Source organism: Drosophila melanogaster, chromosome 2R, assembly GCF_000001215.4.
Source record: "Drosophila melanogaster chromosome 2R".
NCBI lineage: Eukaryota > Metazoa > Arthropoda > Insecta > Diptera > Drosophilidae > Drosophila > Drosophila melanogaster.
In genome coordinates this window covers 13,805,343-13,819,579 of record NT_033778.4, presented here as the reverse complement: position 1 = coordinate 13,819,579, position 14,237 = coordinate 13,805,343, and the positions used below count along the sequence as shown (strand labels likewise).

At 42.7% G+C, this 14,237-nt stretch overlaps 1 protein-coding gene across 3 annotated transcripts; it reads right to left on the bottom strand.

Annotated features, from left to right (window-relative positions):
- Window positions 1-8: 8 nt before the first annotated feature.
- stj (straightjacket) lies at window positions 9-13,786 on the bottom strand. 3 transcript variants are annotated; one of them, NM_001259374.2, is made up of 24 exons: window positions 12,862-13,395; window positions 12,702-12,783; window positions 11,744-11,848; window positions 11,405-11,681; window positions 9,911-10,305; window positions 9,217-9,666; window positions 8,961-9,101; window positions 8,744-8,827; window positions 7,089-7,142; window positions 5,700-5,780; window positions 5,565-5,639; window positions 5,396-5,503; window positions 5,266-5,337; window positions 4,999-5,201; window positions 4,794-4,936; window positions 4,556-4,612; window positions 3,932-4,025; window positions 3,497-3,544; window positions 3,267-3,377; window positions 3,076-3,194; window positions 2,879-3,018; window positions 2,601-2,825; window positions 1,971-2,513; window positions 9-1,692 (listed from the first exon to the last, which is right to left on the bottom strand). In NM_001259374.2, the coding sequence occupies exons 1-24, from the start codon at window positions 12,975-12,977 to the stop codon at window positions 1,600-1,602; spliced, it is 3,816 nt and encodes a 1,271-aa protein (NP_001246303.1). In that variant the 5' UTR covers window positions 12,978-13,395; the 3' UTR covers window positions 9-1,599. The 3 variants fall into 3 exon arrangements, with proteins under 3 accessions (NP_001246303.1, NP_610902.1, NP_001246304.1); NM_001259375.2 differs by lacking the exons at window positions 3,497-3,544; window positions 4,556-4,612; window positions 7,089-7,142 and adding an exon at window positions 8,326-8,382 and having other exon boundaries at window positions 1,257-1,692; window positions 12,862-13,786; NM_137058.4 differs by lacking the exons at window positions 3,497-3,544; window positions 4,556-4,612; window positions 7,089-7,142 and having other exon boundaries at window positions 12,862-13,786.
- Window positions 13,787-14,237: the final 451 nt, after the last annotated feature.

Here is a 14,237-nt window from a genome sequence, read left to right as displayed (position 1 = left end):
ATCGTTTTGATTTTCGAAATTATCTTGTGTTTATTATCAGTTTCTTCTTTTAGCACATTAGACAAATGGTTTTACTTGTATTTGATTGAATTCGAAATATGTTTATGTATGTAGTACAATTGTGGCTGCCAGCGAGTGTGTTTGTATCCTTTGTTTCGTTTGTGTCTGTGAGAAGAGTTTAAACTTGAGATCGGGCTAAAATGTTCTGGTAAAGAGGCCTGCAAGCTTGGCATAGTTTGATATTTGCTTTACCCTACTTTCAATCGAAATGTACAAAATGAGTAGGGATGTGGTGAGACAACCTGCAAGGGGGTTAAACGTACTTCCGATTCCATATTAAATAGTTAATAACAAATACTAGGCAGTTCGAATGGCACAAGTTGATTACACTACCATGGGGAAATGTGGGGTGTCTAAAGCTTAGCGAGTTCTGTTCCGATCGGAGGAGATATCCTTTCGGCTGAGAGTTTGTTTGTCTAGATGTACGATAGTTTGTTATGGTAAATTTCAACTAGTCAATGGTTTAAGTGTAGTATTATTAATAATTTAGTCGCTAGATGCTGCTGCGTTTACTCAATCGTCTCAGTTCTGTGGCTCGTATCAAGTAGTTAGTAATAAAAAGTATTTCTCATATATGTATGTAGGTACTTGTGGGTAATGCTAGGTATCGTCATCATCAGTGTATATAAAAACAATGCCTTTAAATCGGATCTCTTTTTGGTTTTGCTTGTTCTTGAGTGGCCTACAATGTCCTTTTTAACGAATGTCTATAAAAGTATGTAGTTTTCCAAGGCTCCGAGGCTGAACTTTCGGTTAGTTTTTCTCTGGGCTAGGCTAAGCAAATATACAAAAGCTACTTAAATTAGTTAGCATGTACAGTACCGGGCGTACTCGTAGGTATATATCGTATTATCGTATGAGTGTGTGTATATATAATTAAATGGTTCCATTATTCGCCTTTACCGATAGGTTTCTTGATCCGTTCTTTAAACATAAACTCGTAGCTAGGTGTTACTTACAAATGTGGCCTTCTTAGATTAGGACTAACTCTCACACATGCACACACACACCACGCACACACTCACTCACTCACACACACACACACACACACACACACACAAACACACACGCATAACCATGGGCAGTAGTCGGCATTGGGTACAGTGTGTGCCATGAGTTTTGTCGCCTGGATGACAGCGCTTTGCATTCAGCTTACTTGAAGGTTGCAAGTCGTTTAAGGCCGTTGTTGGAATTTTCAGTTATACAATATATAATATTTATATTCATATGTTAATGCAGTAAATATATGTTTTTGTCCTGTCTATTGGAAGGTCTACAATAAGCCCTGCGCCCAGTCCGTCATAGGCGGCACACACTGTCCGCGTTCTCTGATGCGGATCCGCTTCCGGATTCGGTCGCGGATACGGATACTCGTATTTAGCTACTTAAGAACTAATTTGGAAAAGTTTCTCTAGGTGACCAAAAATATTGAACTGCGCTCAAGCGTTAGAGTAAAAAATTTTCCCACCTCCTCGATTGCCCTTCGTATATAATACAAAAACATATTGCCTAGATCTAAGCTAAATCCATCTTCCGCCGTTACAGCCAACGACTCAGTATGTGACAGAGGAGCAGCAGCCCCAGGTTGGCGTACACGGAGCAGGCCTTTCCGCACAGCTTAATGCCGCTCTCCTGGAATGGAAAACCAAAAGTGAATTAAGTCAGGCGGTTAGAGGGATGGGTTCCCAAACAAGTCGGTGGGCAAAGGGGAAGGTACTTTACAGTTGCTTTCAGAGGTTTTTTTTTTTTAATTTATATGAACATAGTTAATGAGCTAACATAGTTGGTTGTCCGGGTTAAAGGTTACAGCTAATTATATAGTACCTTCTCCTGCCACAAACTTTGATTGCCCAAGTCCTACCAAGGACTACCCTGAACACCAAGAGCCCCAAGGACCCCGAAGGACTTACGTTCGCGTGCCGACTGATGCAGCTGTGTGGTCGCATGCGGTTGAACTCGCGAGCCTGCTTGTAGCATGCCAACGAATCGTTGACCGACAGATGATAGTCGATCGGCTGCGGATTCACCGTGAGGACGACTGAGCCGTCCCTGGGACACAGCTGGTCGATGACCAGCAGGATGAGGTTGCTGAACGGGATGGGCAGGACGACAAATGGCCGCTCACATGCATGGGCTGTCATATTGTAGACAACGTTGTCCTTTTCATTGAACAGCGTGTACAGATCGCGCTTCATGTCGCACGGCTTGAGCCGGGTGCGATGGAGTGTCAAGTAGCGCAGCCAGTGGTCATCGTCCTTCTTCCCATGCCCATTGCCGTTGCGAGCATGGTGATCCGGATGCGGCTCCGGCGGCGGTGGCTCCGTGTCGTTGGAGTCACCATACATATCCGCATAGTGGCTGGACACACCGGGCGCCCACTGCAACAGTTGTACAATATACCACAGCGCCGTATGCAGCAGCCATTTGCCCACGCGCAGCAGATGGAACAGGGGCTACAAAAAGTGGTTTATTAGATTGAGATATTCATTTTGCATATAAACTAGAGAGATGATCTATGTAAACCGCCAAACCATTCCTACCGAAAGCAGCATGCTGGAGGCGTTGTTATCGTTCTTGGACTCGAAGCACACCGCCTGGTAATCGTAGACAGTGACCTGCCTGTAGACATTCTCCTCCAGTAGTCGCTTCATGATCGCTCCGTTCACCTCGCCAAAGAATCGACCCGTCTCGTGGACCCTCGTCGAAATGATCACATAGCCATTGTTGTCCAGTATATAGCAGTCTTTGTCATCCACGGCACAGGCCTATTATATACCAATTATAAGTAAGTTCCTTCAAATAGGATAGTCTAACCCACATTGCCGGTGATGTTGTGGAAGAGCTTGTAGAGCGCCGAATGCTGAAACTGGAAGCCCACAACAGCCGCCGGTGCAGTCTTGCCGCCCTCATTGTGGAAAACGGCATGACTGGCGGTCACCAGGATCTCTGAGTTGCTTTCTGCAGTTGGGAATTCCATTAAGATTATGATGTACGATGAGGTACCTCCCAACTTACCACCCGCATCGAAGGGCACGGAGTAAACGAAGCTCTCCTCCCGCACAAAATGTTGGTCCACGGCGCGTTTGTACCAAATCTCATCGATGGCCCGCGTGTTATTTTGGCTAAAAGTCTCGCTGCATGTGGAACTCCCATTATAGCTTGAATTCCCGTCATAAGTGCAGGGGATATCCCCCCTTCTGACTTACCCGACTCCGGATTCCTCGGCAGCATTCGAGTGGAACTCATGCCAGCGGGTGAGACCACTGTGGGTGGCCAAAAAGGCGACGGTGACGCCAAAACGCTGCTTGAATTCGTTTCTGTGCAAATAGATGCATTGAGTTAGAAAAGCCAGACAACTTAATATGGCAAATAACAATGATTTAGACTTAAACTAGTTAACAGGAGTGAGTATCGTAGTAAATTGATTGTGGTTTACCTTGGCAGCAAACCCATTAGAACAGCTATTGGGCTTGATGCGCTTGTGCTAGATTTGTTTGAATGGTTTTGGTATTTCATAATGGAGAGGCATTATGTTTTGTGGTATCGTTGAGGACGTTGAGGAGATATTCAAGAGTTCATAGACATATTTAATATATAGTAGAATTGTATTAAAGTGGTGGGTGCAAAAATTCAATATGAGAAAGACATTCAACGACAGCGACAAGGACGACACAAAGAATCGGTATAAAATGCAAATAAAAGTGAGAAAAGAAGGACGTACATAGAAATGAAAAACGGTTAATATGTGCTGCATTTCCGGTGCGTTAACGAGCGAGTGCATGGCGTTGACTGTACTGAAGGTGTCTGACGAGTCAAGCCTAGCATTGCTTTAAAATCAATACCCAAGCCATTCTCGATCCTCGCCACTTACCCTTTGTCGTCCTTGGAGTTAAAGCTGGTATTGTTGGAGAACCACCCGGTGACTCGGGCATCGAAGACCAGAGCCTGCATTAGCTGCCGATCGCCTGAAAATCAAATTTCCAGCGTCAAAAGAATCCAAAATGAGTGGTCAGCATGGTTATAATAATGGTTGCAGTGGCATTACTGGCTCCATTACTCCAAAATGTTTGGCTTAATGTGAGCATACTTTTCAGATGATACATAAACAATGAGTAAGTCCTCGGTGACATGCAACGATTTGAGTGCAAATTCCGCAGCTAACTACAGAAACTACTTGCTAATTGAAATGATAGCTTATAGAAGTAAAGGAGGTTTTCAGTGGTCCAATCAATTTGGTGTTTGCAAGCCTCCATTTTGATCCATAACTTCGATCGATTTTTAATTTTAAAAGAAATTCTAAAGAATTCACTGGGTCTTTCATTTTTGGTCTAAAGTTTTGAAGATGAGCTGGGATCAGAATTCAACGGGCATTTCCGCCGGATGTGCAGGTGCGTAGGTCGGAAATGAGAACGGTGCTACTGAGTGCGATTGATTGTGATTAATTTTTGTGGGTGCACAACTGTGACTAAGATGACTTTTGATATTCGTTACTCACAATAGTAGCTTTCTTTTTCATTGATTGATGGATAACGGCCGGTTGATGAGTTGTTAGCTGTGAATTTGCATGAACATTGAAATCGCAATCGTAATTTTCGCACATCAACGAAACACAAAAACGCATAACAGAGTCTGGGAAAGCGGCGGCTTATCGAAGCGATCGATTCGAGTATCGGAAATGGATGTAACCGGAAGTGGGTGTGTGGGGGGGGGGGGAGGTTCTATACTATACTTACAAAACATGGCGGCCGCGTGCTCCGGGGGCATAGCACTCCGACTACCCGGCCATCGCCAGCCAGGCTCAGACATACGCTCGAGAAAGTACAGCAGTTCGATCTCTGGCGTTTTGAATGTCCTGTTGCTGTGCTTACAAAATAGCCTGAAAATATCGTATAACCCAATTAGTTTGAACGCATCTTTATTGTTTAGCTATCAGCTCACCAGTCGGGATGAATTTTCCACCGCTTGCCGCTGAAAACGCTGCGCAAGTTTGTGCCCTTTATGCTTATGCGATGGATCTCCTGGTCAGCTCGGATGTCCATGTGACTCACGCCGTATTGCTCCGGATAGGAAATGACCAGAGTAAAGGGCGTCTTCTTGATGGCCGTCCAGTAGTATTGTCGCTTTACGCGTGCCACCCGTTTCTGTAGGTTAATTAAGAACGAATTTAGGAATATAACTATGAACTAATATGCACTTAGAACTTACCATTTCATCGAAATGATTTTTGACTAACATCCATTTGCTGCCTGTCGATTGATTGATTATAGAATCTCTTATCTGTTGAACGGAGAATTTGTTATTGAAATCATCGAGGACGACTTTAAGAAAGGTTTACCGTCATCAGCACTGGATTAAAGTCTCTGGCGGGTCGATCGTCATCCAATAGCTCGACTTCAATCATGTCAACGCTATTGTATGCTGGCTTTAATATGTAGCCTTGGAACTGGAATTTAAAGCCATGTATGACACAAAAGATCCACAGATTTTGAAGGCATTTAACTTACAATTGGACGAAAGTCTGGATGGAATAGTACATAACCATTGTTGGTTACTATAAACGCATAGCCATTCACGCCGAGCTAAGGATAGATATGGATTCTTTAGGGTTTATAACCAGGATTCTAGTGATTCCAACTTACCGTGAACGGCGACAGCAGCTTTTTGATTTCATTGATGGGCACATCCGTGCCGGCCACGCCCAATATATTCGCAATCCTAGTCTGTGCGTGAGAAGTTTTGAGATATATATTTAGAGAAGTGTTGGGTCAAGTGAGTGAAAACGAAACATATACACAAGTTGGACTTTAAATTTTACAAGTACAGAGAATGGTAGTTAATTTTTGGTATTGCATGTTAATCAAATACTGGAAAATGAATTTGAAATTTGAATTCGATAAATGGCATTGCTAGTACAAAACGCCTTAGGGCATCTCAAAGTAAAATACAAAGATGTAAAACAAAAACGGAAACAATGTCGAATGCAAATATGAGAAGCATCGTTACTACGCAAGAACTTACGAGTACAGTCAAGAAAGTCGATTTCAAAGATTTGTATATTATTAATTTTTTCTTTTTTGCTTTTTGTTTTCTTGTATTGATGTTTACAAAGAATTTAGTTAAGCGTTTTTCTGTTTTTTAGCGGCTAATTACATGGCTAGCAGAGTAGTACTAAGAGCGTATGAGAGCGTTGAGTATTGGTAGGCAGTGTAAAACAAAATGTCGAACTAAAAAACTTGGTTAAGATCAAAAGAAGGTTTGCAGAACCATAAAACAATATAGACAGAGAGTGTAATTTACAATATTCTTGTTAAAAAATTTGGGTTTTTGGCAGTTTGTGAACTGAAAATGTGTGAAAGAAGCTGTTTACACGTGTGGAGGGGCCTTCTTTGCAAAGAAGTACAGTTGTGCTTGTTTGTTTGTTTGCGTTGTTGGTGTTTCGGTGTTCGGCAGTGTGTACATTTTCACAGTTTTTATACCCTTCACAATATCATTTTGGGTGGTGGTGGGTGGCAGGAAATCTACAAGATACCAAATGCCGAAGAGTTAAAGAGCTACAGAGGTAAGGACATACAAGGAGCTCGATCATTGATCGTTCAGTTTTGAAGTGTCCGTTCAGCGAAGCTTTACACACACAGTTACAGAGAGAGAGAGAGAGAGAAAGTGCCGGAGAGTTCTTAGTCTAGGATTGCAGAAATAAATCATTCGGGTTAGTATCAAGCACTTGATCGGACTGGCTAATTAAATCATAACTTATTGCATCGTGGCTGAGGGCGGAGTTTTGGTGGCATGGATAGTAGGCAATACATAAAACGTAGAGAAATTAAGAAATACATAAATTTTCTCAGTGCTCAATGAAATCAGGTGGAAATCAAAAGGCAACAAACAATTTCGATCAAGTCACGCATGCGGCTTAGACAAACGAAAGTGGAAAATTTAGGATGAGCTTTTTTGCATTTTATTAAATTTTGCTGTTGGTTTTTTTTTTTGGTTTTGGTTTTGATTTTTGATTTAGAATACAATTTACTCACAACTTGAAGGTTTATTTTCGCAGCCGGATTTATATCGGTCGTTAGATTAATGAGCTGTGAATTCGTATTTGTAGTATTTAATAAATCAATTTCTAGTAACGAAAGCAACTTAAGTAGGGTTATTCTAGGGGCGGGTGGACTTGGAGGCGTGGCGGTGTCGGTGGGCGGGAAGCGCGGCGGGGTGCTCTTAAGGATCCTGCCATCCTATCTGATCTGGGCCCTACCATCTACATACGTATTCATATCCTGTCCAGCAGAAGGGTATAAAAACTCCAGCGGAATGGGGTCCTCTCGCTTGGGAGGCTCTGAAGATGTGTCTATATTTATGTGTTTATATTTATATTTATAAATTGATCTGTTGTGGTTGTTCTTGTGTGCTCTATAGGTCCTCAGCAATAGCCTAGGATTTCTCCGATTTTGGTTGCTTTTTGCTTTATCAATGATTGTACTTACTAAACATCAATGGATTCTAACATTTATTTGTTATTTGGGAGCGGGTGGGGTTTCTTTTTTTTATTATTATTTTTGGAGGGGGCGGGACTACCAATTAGCACTATATATGTATTAATACAGAGTCTAGACAATCGCGGCTCAACCCAATCTTTCTTGGTTAAAACAACAAATGGAAAATTCTACTACTCAAAATGCTAGATAAAATATTCTATTTATACGTTAGGTAATCAACTAGGCATAGCTATAATTCGATAATTGTTTATAATAAGTATCATAATATTACGAGTACGGTTATATAAAGAAAATCAATATCTATATATCGATAATTACTGGTCCAATTCGAATTGATTTCGTTATTACATGAGAATACTTTTGGATTTGGTTTCGATTTTAGCGGGGTTGAACCCAGTACGTGGTCAACTATAATGTCAAAAGGTTGCTAAAGAATGCCATGGTCCTAGACCATATTAGCTAGATTTATATACGAGTTATACATAGTATAGTTAGTTATAGTATATATCGGTTAAATATGGATTAGGTATGCATGTATGTAGCGCAAAGTATAACAAATCGTTTACTTTATTTGATATATATATATATAGATATATATACGGATAATGTATATACGAGTATATAGGTAGAGCTCAATACGAAATGCAATTAATTGGCGTATATAAAACTTTTATCAAGAGCAGTAAATACGTTATACGCAAAAATTTCGTTCGAAATTTATTAAGTTTGGTTTTGATTGTTATTTGTTAGAATTTGGCATTATAGTTTGTACCTCACGTGTTTGCAATTCCCAGAGTGCTTCATTTATTAAAACTTCTTCGGTGATATTCTGTGGTATAGTTGTGTATAGTTTGGTAGTAGTAGTAGGTAGTAGTGTTTTATATATATAACGCATAAATTATTAATACAGTAGTAGTAGTAGTAGTAGTAGTAGTATAAAGTGAGTTGTTACATAGATGGGTTCAGATTGGATTTGCTGTATTTCGATTTCTTGCTTCGATCGTAATGAGTTTTGGGGGCAAAATGAATTCGTCGCTGCTTCGGCGGCTGCTGATTCTGATTTCGATTTCAGTGTTATTTCTTTTATTTCCGCTAAGAATTTGGCAGTGCTAACTCGCTTGATTGAGTTCGATTCGATAGGCCTCCCCCGCGCCAGGGGATTCGATCGATTTGTGGTCAGTTTCACTTACCGCGTTCTCGCGACGATCGTAGATGGGCATCGATACGGTGGTCATAAATTGGTACACATTCGAGTCCACCGGCTGGTTCCAGGTCTATTAATGAAAAAAACAATATCTATTAGTTAAATATATATGTACTTGAATGGATATACATTGTTTCAAACAGTTGAAGGACTTCTTAATGTTCTTAAATGCCTTTGAACTCATAATGAAGATCGGAGCTTACCTCCTTCATCCTTCTGTACTTCCGGCGGTGCATTTCGCTGGGCTCCAGCATCCGATCGTGCACCTGCCAATACTCGAGGACATCGGCCTTCTGGTACTCGCACTGATTAATGTCCCACAGATAGTCGGATAGCTTCGTGTCCTACGCACATAAGATTGATAGTTTTGGGGAAAAAAACATTGCTAACCGAATATGAGGGAAGAGGGGGGATGGCAGTAAAGATTGGCATCCCTTTGTTTTTGGGAGCACTACCCACCTCGATGTCCGCATAGACCTGCGACCAAATCACCGGATGATCGTGCCTGCCCAGGACGAGCGGCCTGGCCATAACCGGTATGTAATTCAAGACCATCTCGCGCACCTCGGCGGTGTCGCTGAGGTGGACGTAGTAGCCCTGATTCTCGCACGCCATCCACCGTATATCATCCCAATTGGCCACCTCCTTGCCAATCAGGTAGGTGAACACACGGACCGGCTTGTACGGCGGGTCCCGCCAATTGTGCAACTCGAAGACCTCGCGATTGTTCTCCGGCGCCCCGTCGCCAATGATCATGATCGCCTGATTGCACTGCGCCCCGCGCGAACTCAACTTGGTCTCTTCCAATAGCTCGAATGCCTTTGTCAATGCAGCGGTATAATTGGCGATCGATTTGGGTCTAAACAGTTCAATCCCTTCTTTCAGTTCGCGTATGTTGCCCAGATTGGCCTGGATATGGTGAGTATCGGGTGTGTTGTTTTTTTGTTTTTTTTTTTTTGGGATTTCGATTGATTGGTTGATTGGTGTTTTGTATTCGTATTCGGTGGCATCAATTGAGTGTGTTGTTGTTGTTTTGAGATTTCGGATTTGGTGGTGATGTTCGTTATTAATTTTTGTTTTTTGGGGATAGAAGAAATCAAATATGCGTTAAATGAAGAGAAATTTGATAAACATAAACAGAATCGATATATACTTGAATCAGTGTGTCTTCGAAACATGGGACGACTGGGCTCACTTCCTTATCAAAGGTGAAGATGTTCACAAAGTCATTTGTACCTAATGTATCGAGTATCGTATTGACAACATGCTTTGCGATATCTAGCCTCTGTCCCAACATTGAACCGGATCCATCCATCAGGATAACAATATCCTTCGGACTCGTCGCCGCCTCCATGTACCAGGAGCGTAGTCGGCAATCGTATAGATCGACCGGTACGTCCTTTCGCCACTTCGATGCAGGGAATTGACGCATAAAGCCAGTCGAACTGCCAAAGAATTGCCACGACAATGTCGGATCGTTTTTGTAATTGTCACGGAATATCTGATCCAAATTCTCCGACCACTGAATTGCTTTTATCACATCCGGTGCTGTGTCAATGTAATCGAGTGTTAGTTGTGTTATGGATTTTGTGTTTTTGGTTGTGTCGAAAGAAACGGAAAGAATTTTGCAAGAAACACGATTAGTTCTTCTCGTCTGCTGACGAGCACTTAATCCTAGCTTTAGTTTTACGGGCTCTATTTTTTTTCTTTTGTATTTAGGTTTGTGTTCTGGTGGCACAAGTTGGGTGTTATACGGTCTTTGGCAAGCATTCCGCGTGTGTCGGAGCATTCGCTTTAAAATATTTTTGTATAGCATATTTTGAGCATTCCCTGGCGTAAAACGCGAGCGCGTCGTCAACGTTCGCATTGCACCGCCATCGGCCGGGGAGGATCGCCAAGGTCAAGTTCGGCGGACCATTAGGTACGGTGGGTGGGCCGGGCGGCGCAATGCGCTGCTTGACGCGTGCACGCGTTCCTCGCACGCATTGACGCAAGCAGTTTGGAAATCGGAAAAAAATGATTAGGGAGGCGCAGCTTACGGCTTCATATCATAATTTTCACATTACAATATAAGGCTTATATGGCATACACAAAAAAAATACAAATTTTAGGGTCAAGCGATCTAGCAGAAAGCTAAGGAGCGAGATAGATAGAGAGCGAGCTAGCTAGCTAGAGGCGGTTTCAAGGCTCTACTTTTTTGGCAGCTAGACAGAGACAAAGAGTGTTTCGTTTTTAAGCTTGTGTTTGATTTGAAAGCATTGAATGCAACCCTGATGATCGAGTCTGGAGCTTTCGTATAATCCAAGGATCTTTTATCGTAAGGATACAAAATAATAAAAATAATAATAATACAATAAGTTTTTATGATCTGGTGATGATCAACACAATAGTTTTCAAGATTATTTCAGAAAAATCTCAAATTTTTATCTTATTCGCGATTTCAAATATGAACGCAATTCAATATCCCCAAACTCGATCGCATAGCATTTAAAAACAGGGTCGTTGAATAGGAACAACACAGACAGGCGGCAATTTCAGTTACAATTACACAGAGCAAAAGAGAGATAGAAATACAGAGAGAGAGAGAGATAGGTGTAGAGCGGAGAAAAGAGATATACGGATTACAACGATGATAATCATTCCAAACCTCGATCGAACACATTGACTGGCACGTGGACCGAACTGACGCTAAAGTTGACCGGAGTATTGTGGAATTCCGGACGCGGTTCCAACACCACCACCTTCGGCTGGACGTAGATCAGCGGCTCGCCTATATCCTTGTCCATGTCGGGAGCCGGTGTGGGAATGGGCGGGACTGGATCGCCGGGCTCCAGCATCTCCTTGGCACTATAATAGGAGAACATCTTGTCCGCCATGTCGTTCTGATGCGACAACGCCGTGTTCTCAGCCGTGTCCATGATTCGCTAGGGATGATATCGGTTTTTTAAGAGGATTTCCTTGTCTATTAGTGCGTGGATTTACTTACCCTCACTGCACTGACTTTTAGGTCCATCATCATTTCGATTTCCTTGGCCATCGAATCGACAATAGAAGCGCCGTTGCGCGAAACGACCTTTGCATCCTTGAAACTCTGTTGGAAAACCAAGTACATATATGAATTAACCGAATGTTAAATGAAAAATGGTTCTATTTCACCAACCCATTGCCATGTCATAAGTACGTGGCCAGAAATTATAGGCGGAACCACCCCGCTAAGCAAGCTTAGAGGCCCCCGAGGGCCTATAGACAAACCCATTCACATGCATATGGAATACTATAGGCAGTTGGCACAAGTGCGGCTACAAATCGTGGGGCAGAAACATTTAATTTGTAAATCCAATTGCGATGCCTAAAAATAAATAACCAGCTGTGCCGGACAGCAAACTGACCTCATATGGGGTGAAGGGGATTTGCAGATGGCTAAGCATAGTCGTTTGGATACCCTACCTCAGAAACATCTATTAAATATCAAAAAATCTATATAATAACTAAACTATTGCAATTGGTTTATTTATGAAGGCATAGCTAGTTAATAAAAAACAAAACTAAATAATAAATACTTGACTGACCTACTAACCCCATTAAAACTTCCCTGCTTTAATGAACACCATTGTTTATATTTAGAAATCAAGTGGATAATTAATAGCTAACTAAATAGATTTTTCGAGAGCATTGGCTCTTCGACCCACTGCCGCACAGTTTCCCATCTGGCTGGTGCTTTACAATTTTTATAATTGCCGCTCGGGCGGCCTTTAACCCAAATTCGGAGCCGAAGTCTCAGCCTCAGAGAGACGTCAACAAGGAGCGCACAAAAACAGAACCGAAAACAAACACACACACGCGCACATAAATAGCGGGGGGCGCATGGAAAATTTCGGGGGAGTGGGGAAAACGGAGGAAAACGGAGCGGCGGAAAAATCAATAATATGCTCTCGGTAGCTCACCTCTTGCACCTCCTTGCGCCTGGTGATGAAATCGCCCAGATGAAACAGCTCCATGCCCAATTTGTCGGCCCACGAATGAACGCTGGATGTGGAAAATGGTGGCGTTAGTCTCGATAGTCGGAATATTCAGGGAAAATGACCAATGTCCGGAAAAACTCACAGATTGTAGTTGATGTTCTCGGCTGGCTGCAGATTGACGCACGGTGCCAAACAGACCAGAACGGAGAGCAGGCCCAAGCAGAGGCGCCACCAGGCCAGGAGACGGGACCAGGCCATGATGATTGAGCAGCGCTATCCTCGGTGTCCAATGATCTAGTAACTGCTGATGATGGTGGTCGATCCAGCGGGAGCGCGACATAAATACCAGGCTCTGCGATTTTCTTAGCCTACTTTGTACCTGCACACACACACATTCACACACTCACAGGCAACACGCACGCACCACGTTTGCACCACATATCCCGTTAGCTCGGTTTTGGCCACCTGCCCTGGCCATCCGGTAGCATACCACCCGCGTCTTCACTGGGGATACCTTCAGTTGCTACTCAATACTCGCCGTCACTCAAGCACTGTACATTGTATTTTGCTAAGTTTTTCCAATTTTCTAAATTAATTTTCCACAGTTTTATCGCGCGACCTAGCACTTTTCCGTGTGTGTGTGTTGTTGGCCAGCGAAAACTTTTCTCTCTACACTGTCGTGGCCGTTTTGACGTTTCTTTTAACGTTTCTGGGCCAGCTTAAAGCTCTTTTGCCCAACATACCTTAGCCGAAAAGGGACAACCCTTGTCTCTCGCTTTTGGCCATTTGCCGCACTCTTCTTTCCACCCAGTGCGCTTGCCCTGACATTTGGCGCATCTGCGCCCTGCACTTGTTTACCTCGCCGCGAGTGCTACAGGTGTTTGTTTACCTGCCAACGCGCCTGCGCCTCCACCAGATTGACGTGCGTGTCCTTCCAGCTGGCCGAGCATCTGTTGCACCAGCTGGCGAATGGTGACAGTTGGCCGCAGGTGAAGCTTTCCAGCTGGGAGGACATAGCACACTAGGAACCCGGGCTACTTTGCCCAAAAGTTGGATTCAAACTCACTTGCCAAAGTAACCGCCAGGTGGCGTTTAAAGAATATTCAGATTTATACTAATATACAATATAATATGAATTACTGCTGAATGTACATATGTATTGTACGACTTCGGCATATGCTTACATTTCAAGATAAGAAATAAAAGTTGAGATTAATTCTTTTTTTTCACAGACCGGACGGAACAAAAGATTGTGCTTGAAACTTTTGTTTTACTGCTTAGGATAGAGCTTAAGTTAAAGCTTTATCACTCCTGTTCCGTTTGAATATCGTAGAATGCAATTCGCGTTGGTGATTTTGTTTAACTTTAAATATACACGCTGTCGTGGTTCTGGAAGAATGTGCTTTCTGTATTCGTAGAGTGGTCGTAGTTCACAAGTTTTGACTAATTATCGATAAATTCTTCTTATCATACTCAATTCTCACAAACAATTTCCGATTCCAGTTTTTTTGGCTGCTG